Source organism: Engraulis encrasicolus, chromosome 3 (assembly GCF_034702125.1).
Source record: "Engraulis encrasicolus isolate BLACKSEA-1 chromosome 3, IST_EnEncr_1.0, whole genome shotgun sequence".
Classification (NCBI taxonomy): Eukaryota; Metazoa; Chordata; class Actinopteri; order Clupeiformes; family Engraulidae; genus Engraulis; species Engraulis encrasicolus.
The window spans coordinates 35,669,175-35,679,174 of NC_085859.1; the positions used below are offsets into that span (position 1 = coordinate 35,669,175).

A 10,000-nucleotide genomic window follows, 5' to 3' on the forward strand; every position below is an offset into this window, starting at 1 on the left:
CCCACATGAAAAAGAACTTTGATAAATGGAGCTCTTTGGGATAAATGGGATGTGAGATGAAGATATTTGTTTGTTTGCCAAGTCTGACAACCTATTCAGACTACCTGGATGGGTGTGGCTTAAACTTGACCATTTCATCCATGCAAGGAGCCCAAACACGGGTCACTGAGCTAGTGCACTGTTCCATTGTGCTGGGTTTCGATTCTGGGCTGAGGTCTTTTCCCCATCCTTCGCCATCTTTCTCTCCCCACTCCTTTCCTGGTGTGCTTCTCACGGTCCTGTCTAAATAATAAAGGTGTACAAGCCCCAGAAAATATGTCTAAAAATAAAAACCTGGATGTCGATGTTGACGAAGAAAGCCTCGGTCTGGCTGGAGCCGTCACTGATGTAGAAGCTGAAGATGTCCTGGTGGACGTTGGCCTGCTGCACGTTCTGCACATAGAAGATGTGGTCTGCGTTCAGGTCCTCCATGGAGAAGGGCACCTCAGGGCTGATGACCTGAGCACCACCGGACGAACCCACTGGGGAGGAGAGAGAGACACATGGATATGATGAATCAAGACAAGTCTATAATTGAAGAGATCTTTTCCAAAATAAGATATATCCATTTTATAGAATGTTGGGAAATTTACATTTTTGTATTGGGAATTCCATTGAATTGCATTGCAAAATGCTTTTTATAGAGGTTTAAAAAGTATGTTCTCAAAACATTTGGATGGCAAGAATTCACATATAGATGATATGACTTCGTAACAGTCAATTCCAATATTAAAATGCAAAAAGTCAACATTGGTGGATATAGCGGTTTGGAAAAGAGCTCTTCGTATATATACCATACAAGTTTAGTTTATTGGTTGATTTGACAGGGGCCATGTACAGTTCCAGTACCAGAGTTAGCTACAGAGCTCATTTGCATCTGTGGTACAAGACACGTCTGTGTATGTTCATAAATGCTGTTAGCATTGCTAGACTGGCCTTTCAATATCCATGTTTGTCAAAATGTCAGTCATCATATTTGTTATACAATATTTATTAGATTTGTGATACATTCACGTTTAGCAAATACTTGAAGAGTTCAGATGCAAAACCCCCTAACTCCATTTCTGAAGACCTGCACTTCTATATTTTGATAGAACCCCGTTGTTGGTTTGGTTTACATTCATGATAATACATATAAATAGTTATATTACATAAATAAAATAAAAAATATGCAATTTTTATGGCTTTGTATTAAATAAAAATAAATTAAGATTATTTTCTGAAATGGCACTTAGGGGGTTTTGCATCTGAACTCTTCACTTATACATTGGACATGGGCAGATTCTGTCATTGTCTTTCATTCACTGCAAAATGAATGGAACACCGCACACACCAGAAAGGTCACAAAACCAGCCATTAGCCACGGAAGTCACACATAAGCCATGATTCAAGCGTTGACCTTTGATGAGATGAAAACTGTCTGGTCTGAGCGGTGATTTGCGATATCTTTTTGATATTAAAAGCCACCCCGACATTCTTCTTCGGCTTTTCTTTTTGTATTCATGAAAGTTGTGGGCCACCCCCCTTGTCTTAGACAGGGTCGACCTGCTCCTGAAGTCGGTGACAGGCCCGGAGATAAATGTTTACGAAGGTAATGGGGTCAGCGCAGAATCACTGATCACAGGCCGAGAAGAGACAACTGCTGAGATACGGATCGTACCCTCTTCCAGGCACAGACGCAGGCAGACAAAGACACACTTGAACTTTTCAACTCTCTGTCTCTGTCTCTTTCTTCCTTTCTTTCTTTCTTTCTTCCTGTCGTTCTTTCTTTCCATCTCATTTATTTGCTGTCCCTGTCTCTGTCTCTCTCCTTCGCATACACACACACTCTCACACATGCATGTGTGCGCACACGCACGCACATGCACGTACACACACGCAAGCACACACACACGCACACGCACACGCACACGCACACACGGACACACACCTGATGAATATGCTTGAAATTATTCAAAGCAAATGAGGGGCTAAAAATAAACACCATTAACACCTGTCTGCCTGTCAACACTGCCTCACCTGTCTTAGAGTTCTCCATAAAGTCACACACATACAAAGTCGTGATCTGAACTTTCCTTCTCTGTCTCTCAAACGTCAGACACACTCACACAGACTCACTCACCCAAAGCACACACACTCGCATGCACACTAGGGGTCGACGGATACAGGTTTTTTTTTATGGCCGATGCGATACCGATTTTTTTTTCATCACCCTTGGGCGATACCCGATTTCCGATACCCGATATTTGGGGCCGATATGGGTTAAAAAATAGGTGAAAAAATGACAAATATTCCTGGTCTCAAGTTAAAAATAAACATTCCTTTAACATGATCAAATTGAGGTAGAACTTTAAACACCCACTCTAACAATCAAGTAATGTCTAACAATCAAGTAATAAAAAAATTACGTGTCTTGGTGCTTTTAAAAAAAACCCAGAATGACATAAAATAATAAATATTGCGTATCGGCCCAAATCACACGCGTATCGGCCGATACGATACAATTAAAATATGCAAATATCGTCCCGATACCGATACCGATATATATATATCGGTCTATGCACACGCGCATGCCTCACCTCTCTTAGTGTTCTCTATGAAGCCGTATTTGGGGGGGTTGAGCAGCCACACCAACAGGTCCTTCTTGGGCGTGTCCGGGTCCGATGCAATGATGTGATTGGCTGACAGCTGAACCCTACCTCCTTCCTGGACCTATGGGGAGGAAGTGCAAAAAATACAATCAAATAACACAGTGGTGCTCAAACTGTGGTACGCGTACCACTGGTGGTACTTGAGACATCTCTGGTGGTACTTGGAAGAATTGATTTGAAGGCTGATCAAGTTGTTGCAGTGGGAAAATTTCTCTTTGGTCTCACATTTTGTAATACTGAACTGTATGAATCTGAAAACATAATTCAGAATAATACTAGGCAAGCAAGACAAAAACAAACTTGCACTGAATGTGACCATAGCTGTTGATGCCGTTATGAACTTCTCCTGTATTGACTGACAAAAGTGAACTGAAGGCCTTTGCCGCGATATTGTAATGTTGGTTGTCAAGGTGGTACTCGGAGAGCTCAATATTTTCTGGGGTGGTACTTCACACAAAAAGTTTGAGAACCACTGAAATAACACCAAAATATAAAAAGACATTTGTTGAAAGGACTTGATGTTACAATGTCTGGGGGAATTTGCCCCATACTTGGGTGGTCTTAAACATACAGCATAATACAATGAATAGAAAGTTAATAAGAGTAAAGCATGCTTGAAATTAAGCTTGAGGATGAAGATTTGTGCACGGCTATTTTTTTTTAGGTTCATCCACATTTCACTTGAAGCCCTTGTATCCCTTTACTATCCTTAACCTATTATCCCTAACTATTATTATTCTGACATATATTTTTGTTTTTCTTTGGTGGTCGTGTTAGGACACCACATACTTATTTGCCGTGATTTTATTTTATTAGTTTATCTGTGTCCTAGATTTTCATCCACCAGGGTCACGGACTTCAAAAGGGCTATAAGTCGTACACCACTGGACTCCTTTAGGGAGCGTGAACACACTCAAAAAGCTCTTCAAAGAAGTCCAGTGACAAACATCATGACCTCCTTTGAGCATCGGTTTGTTTGTTTGTTTGTTTGTTTGTTTTGTCACGGTGCGTTTGCGTCACCTTGATGCCACTGTGCACAGTGACCACGGGCGGCTGGCGGGCCACTGACGTGATTGTGATGGTGCACATCTGGTTGTCAAGGCGATTGTTCTCCGCGTCGTACACGATGAAATGGAAGATGTCAGTGACGGGCTGGCTGCCGGTCTCGTAGGACGTGATGTAGCTGCCGAGATGAAAGAGGCAAAGGAGAACAGGCACACGAGGAGAGACATGGAAGACATAGCTTAGAGACTGTAACGAAACCATGTTGTGGAGTGAGAGAAAGGGAGAGAGAGAGAGAGAGAGAGAGAGAGAGAGAGAGAGAGAGAGAGAGAGAGAGAGAGAGAGAGAGAGAGAGAGAGAGAGAGATCCTCCTCTAGATACTCCTAGAAACTAGGAGACTGAGGAATGCAATACATGGTCACATGCTGTAAATACGTACATGAAATGTAAGAACATGACAAAGAAAGAAAGAAAGAAAGAAAGAAAGAAAGAAAGAAAGAAAGAAAAAAAGACAGAGAAAAGAAAAAAAGAAAGAAAGAAAGAAAGAAAGAAAGAAAGAAAGAAAGAAAGAAAGAAAGAAAGAAAGAAAGAAAGAAAGAAAGAAAGAAAGAAAGAAAGAAAGAAAGAAAGAAAGACAACACACTGCGCACATGTACATTGGTTTCCTTCCACAGTGGGTGTCCTCCATGCTGGGTACATCAATAATGAACCCCAAGAAAGATTTGATAACTGTATTCCTCCCCACTCCTCGGAAGCAAACAGCGGCACTTAAACAATCCCCAGTAAACAGCAAGCATGCATTATGCATGGCCTCGCAACGCTCGCTGCTGTGTGTGTGTGTGTGTGTGTGTGTGTGTGTGTGTGTGTGTGTGTGTGTGTGTGTGTGTGTGTGTGTGTGTGTGTGTGTGTGTGTGTGTGTGTGTGTGTGTGTGTGTGTGTGTGTGTGTGTGCGTTTGTGTCTGTGTGTGTGTGTGTGTGTGAGTGTGTGTGTCAGTGTATGTGTGTCTCCTATGTGTGTGTGTGCCTACTATGTGTGTGTGCGTGCCTACTATGTGTGTGTGTGTGTGTGTGTGTGTGTGTGTGTGTGTGTGTGTGTGTGTGTGTGTGTGTGTGTGTGTGTGTGCGCGCGCGCGCCTGTGCGTGTGTCTGTGTGTACGCAAGCGTGTGTGTGTGTTATTTTGTGTGTGTGTATATGAGTGGTGTGTGCGTGTGTTTATTTTATGTGTGTATACGAGTGGTGTGTGAGTGTGTGTAATTTGATGTGCACATATGAGTGGTGTGTGTGTGTGTGTGTGTGTGTGTGTGTGTGTGTGTGTGTGTGTGTGTGTGTGTGTGTGTGTGTGTGTGTGTGTGTGTGTGTGTGTGTGTGTGTTATTTTCTGTGTGTATATATGAGTGTACGAGTGTTTGAGAAAGATTAACCAGCAAGACTTAATGCTGAGTTAATACAGGGCGCAGAGAGGGAAATTAGCCCGCACACTGCACTGCCTGGGCCAGGGCCTGGTTAACCACTCTGCTCATGTTCGCAGTGATGCCTCAGAGGTTAGTGCGCTGCACGCTTTATCACTCCAGCTGTCTGGATCAAAACAAATGGGCTCTGCATTTAGGGGGAATGAGCTTAGCTTACCCGACGATTTTCTTAATTGCCTTCACATGGGAATCGAACAGAATGATGGTGAACATATTCATTAGGAATAACTTTGTTTTTTTATGGTTATGGTGGTGGTGATGGTGGAGCCTGTGCAGTCTCAGCTTAAGGTGTTTTTGGTAACACTTTTATTTTAGGGATACATCTGTTAGCACTAATACATACAATGTTAATACCTGCATAAGTAACTTGTAAGGCATGTACAAAGCAAAATCAAACATTTGTTAGGCATGTATTCGCCAATGTCTTGTTCATGCACAACAAGGGATTTATTACCAATTTAACCTTAGTAAGGACCTAGTACATCCCGTACAAGTTACTTATGCAGGTATTAACATTGTATGTATTAGTGCTTATAGATGTATCCCTAAAATAAAGTGTTACCGTGTTTTTTTCTATCAGGAAGCTGTTATAACGATGTGCTGTGCTTGTTAAGACCCAATGCATGGTGCTTTATCATTTGTTACCCTCTCCTGGGCATTCATCTGCAGTCCCTTTGGGGGGTATGTATACATGGTTTTTTTTTTTTTATAACCACAGTGTTGTGAGGAGGGGCAAGACACTGGCATCCAACCACGTGAGCTAATTTTTTCAACAATCAGAGGTTGAGCTGTGCGCAGCCAGGGTTGCGCAGCCAGGGGAAAACAAACATTTAGAACCCATCTATAGGCTACAGGACAATTGAAATTCCTTTTGGCATTCATAAAATAATTCTCCATTCAGATACACAGACTGACAAGCAGACAGACAGACAGACACGCAGACAGACAGACAGACAGACAGACAGATAGATTGACAGACAGACTGACAAGCAGACAGACAGACAGACACGCAGACAGACAAGTGGACAGATGGCAAAGGCAGGCAGGCAGGCATACAGTACAAGCAGATAGACAAGACAGAAAGACAGATGTGGGGCTATCTATCTCACCGTATGCGGTGTCGGTTGATGTCCTCCATGGTGAAGGAGGAGTACTCGGTGAGCTCCTCGGGGTCGGCGGCGGCTCCGCTGCGGGCCAGGATGCCGTACATGGGCACAGACACCAGCTGGATGCGGATCTTATCGTCCGGGGACACGTCGTCCTGGAAATGTCACCGCGACAACAGATAGAGGATGGGAATGAATCGCATATGGTACCGTTTTCGTAAGGTGGTCAGACAGATAGGACAGGAGGAATGGCATATGGTACCAATACCTCTTAAGTTCACCATTAGTCATAGTCAAAGTGTACTGTCACACAAACACACAAACTGAGACAGTAAATGTAAGATTTAAGCTTTAAAACATGCACGCACGCACGCACGCACGCATACACACACACACACACACACACACACACACACACACACACACACACACACACACACACACACACACACACACACACACACACACGCACGCACACACACACACACACACACACACACAATCCAATAAATGATCGCATGAGAAAAAGTAAGTAAGCAGGGCCCCGTTTCCGAAAGGGCCTTAAGTACTACTTAACGCTACATGCTACTTAAGTTCACACGTAACACCATCGTAGAGCTCATGGAGCGTTTCCCAAAGCCAACTTAGCAAAGAACCATCGCAGGTTGACACGTAACTCTAAGAGCAATCCACGAGTGGTCTAGAGTAGTCTTAACGCGCTAAGATTGATCGTAGCGGCATGGCACAGTGGAGACACCCACAGGATATGAAGGGAAAAGAAGAAACCTGCGCATAAGATTGCTGTTTTAAGACGCGAGAGGCATGGCACAGTGGAGACACCCATAGGAAAAGAGGAAACTTGCGCTTCAAGTTGATGTTTTAAGACGGGAGTGTAGCCTAAATATCATGGCAGCACAGTTGACACTGCAACGAAAATAAGAAGGTAACATTAATTGTGGATGTGTAGGCCTATAACAGGTAGTAAAATAGTTCGACTGTGTTTGAGAAACCCATGGGCATAATTAAACTGTGATCAATCATAATTTGTGTGGGTGCTTCATGAACAAGAACAAGGCAAAATGAATAAGGGGCTTCGGCAACCAGAGACAAGAGTGTTGATGTCGGAAGGCAACTTCCGAAACTTTATTTATTTTATATTTTTTGAAGAAAAATGGTCAGCGAGTTGTTGCACCCTCTTTCATTTTCAAGTAGCCTAAGAAAGGGAAGGCGACGCCGAAAATACATGATACTTGTAGGCGAAGGGTGACAAAAATTAAAAAGGCAGCGATGGGGATTCGTGTAGATTGTTTGTTTTAATAACAGCAGACTGCCGTGCAAAAATGTCCTCACAGTTGTGAAAGTCTTGAGCGCGCGGTACTTTGCGCACCGCTCACCACATGTGCCAAGCTCCTCTCCCTATTCCGACTCTAGTAGGCTAAGCCACTGTTTCCCAACCAGGGGTACGTGTACCACTAGGGGTACGCGAGCACACCTCAGGGGGTACGCGGAAACATTTAATAATAGCAAATATATTGAGTGTAGTCACATTGGGATAGAGGAACAGAGCATGTGTGAGGGCGAGGGGGTACTCATCATATGACAAAATGGCTTAGGGGGTACGCAGGACAAAAAAGGTTGGGAAACACTGGGCTAAGCAATAACAAAAAGGCAGCGAGGGGATGTGTCAATTTTGATGGACATTGTTTTTCAAAACAGCATGCTGACGTGCTCCCGACAGTTGTCAAGCCTTGAACGCCTTGAGGTTGTAACTTTGCGCATTCCAATTTGGAACTCCAACTAGGCCTAGGCCTACTTTTCTTAAATATTAAGCTGCAGTAGCCAAGTGCACGCGCTTTATCTGGGTCTTAACGGCGTAGCTCATTATTACCGTCAGTTGGGAGTTTTGCATGATTTCATTGTGTGTGTGCATTTTATTTAATTTGCCAACAATAACTCCTGTCGATAGTTGCAAACTGCTACAAATGTAGTCCCACCCTTATAGAAAACAACTTTTGATACTGACACACGCCTTACATTTTGTAAATGGTTTAGCAGCAGATGACGGCGCAGTTCACTCCGAGTACACTTCAGCACCACATATGTGGACAGCGATCCTTAAGAGCGACGCTACGAATGATCTTAGAGGCTGTGCACGCGCGTTCATGTACGAGTGTCTTTGGGAAACAGTCGTAGGAAATCTAAGAACATTCGTAGGATCACTGGTTAACGACACACGTAAGGCTAAGAACCATCGTTATCGGGAAACGAGGCCCAGGTCAGTACACACATAAATGAAAAAATATACTATAGTACATGAACAGTAACTGAACTGTGGCTTAAAGATCATCATTATGAGGACATAATAAACTGGATCAATAGACAAACTGTAAATTGGGTAGATATAAACGAACGAACGAACAAACGACCGAACGAACGAACGAATGAATGAATGAATGAATGAATGAATGAACGAATGAATCAATGAATGAATGAACAAATGAATGAACAAATTCATGAACGAATGAATGGGAAAGACAAGCAGGAAGGTCATCAGTCAGAGAGTGACCATGGCAAAACCTTCAGACACATCCAGAGCACCAAGATGGGGACTGCAATAACGTTTGGAAACGCAATAGTGTATTTATGTTGTCTCAGTGGAAACATTACCAGCAGTGGCTCGGAGAAAAATCGATTTCAAAAGGTAGAGGGGGGAAACATATCATCCATCACACACTGATATAACGTGACAGAGTCAAATTTCCCTCACAGCACAGCTGACGCTCCACAGATTGCCGGGCTGCAAACCCCAGCCATTCAAATACCTTTTATCGCCCACCATCTTCCCCCACAAAACACTTAGGAAAGCTATTAAGCTATTGGGAGTCCAGCCGTGACCTCCGTGTCCATCTCTACTGTATGTATACTCACCTTGTTTCTCGTCTTTATACCCCCATTGTCTACAAATGCTATTACGTCTCTATACTGTATGTCTCAATAGGCTGCCAGGCTGCTCACCTTCTTCTAACTACAAATTCTCACTAGACTTATGGCTGGAGTGGGACTGGAAAATGCATTGGGCATTTTTCTCAGCCTCTAACAAGACCACCCCACAAAACTTTTTTTTGCTTTACTATATTCATTTCATCATTTTCCTATTGAAGATGTGATGTATAAATTCATTGATGCTTTTGTATTACTCTTGCTGCTCTGAAGTGTTTAATGTAAAGTGACCCTTGGTATTTTCAAAGGCGCTCAATATAAAATGTATTATGATTATGATTATTACCTTGTATGCCACGTGTGAGCGGGTGATGACGGTGCTGCTCTTCTCCGACACCTCCAGGGCCAGCAGGGCTCCCGGGTCGCGGCGGGGCGCGTTGCCGGCCACCTCGGCCACGGCCACCAGCACAGTGGTGGTGGCCATGGAGGAGCCGTCGGTCACCGTGAAGGTCATGGCGTCGTCCTCGGAGGTCAGGCCCGCGTGCTCGTACTGCAGCGCGTTGCGCGTCATGTCGCTAAAGGTGAACAGGTCGCCTGTGGACAGGAAACACAAAACACGTCTACATGTAACAGATGCCAACCAGGCAAGGCATGTTTATTCATATTCAATAGCGTGTTTCATACACAATGTGAAGAACTTGGTGGTAGAACCTTGGTAAACTTTAGCCTGGGCGAAAAGCTAAGAGGAATCCATCTCCGTGGAGAGTGGGAGCTGGTCTGATCTTACTTGCCA

The 10,000-nt window shown here is 43.7% G+C and overlaps 1 protein-coding gene across 1 annotated transcript in view; it reads right to left on the reverse strand.

Annotated features, from left to right (window-relative positions):
- The window catches only part of fras1 (Fraser extracellular matrix complex subunit 1), a 253,885-nt gene that overhangs the window by 44,903 nt on the left and 198,982 nt on the right, over positions 1-10,000 (reverse strand). Inside the window, exons 38-42 of the mRNA XM_063195280.1 lie at positions 9,554-9,801; positions 6,271-6,422; positions 3,711-3,873; positions 2,619-2,751; positions 334-521 (exon numbers count right to left, since the gene is read on the reverse strand). Coding sequence (XP_063051350.1) covers positions 334-521; positions 2,619-2,751; positions 3,711-3,873; positions 6,271-6,422; positions 9,554-9,801 — 884 coding nt within the window. The remainder of the gene's footprint in view (positions 1-333; positions 522-2,618; positions 2,752-3,710; positions 3,874-6,270; positions 6,423-9,553; positions 9,802-10,000) is intronic.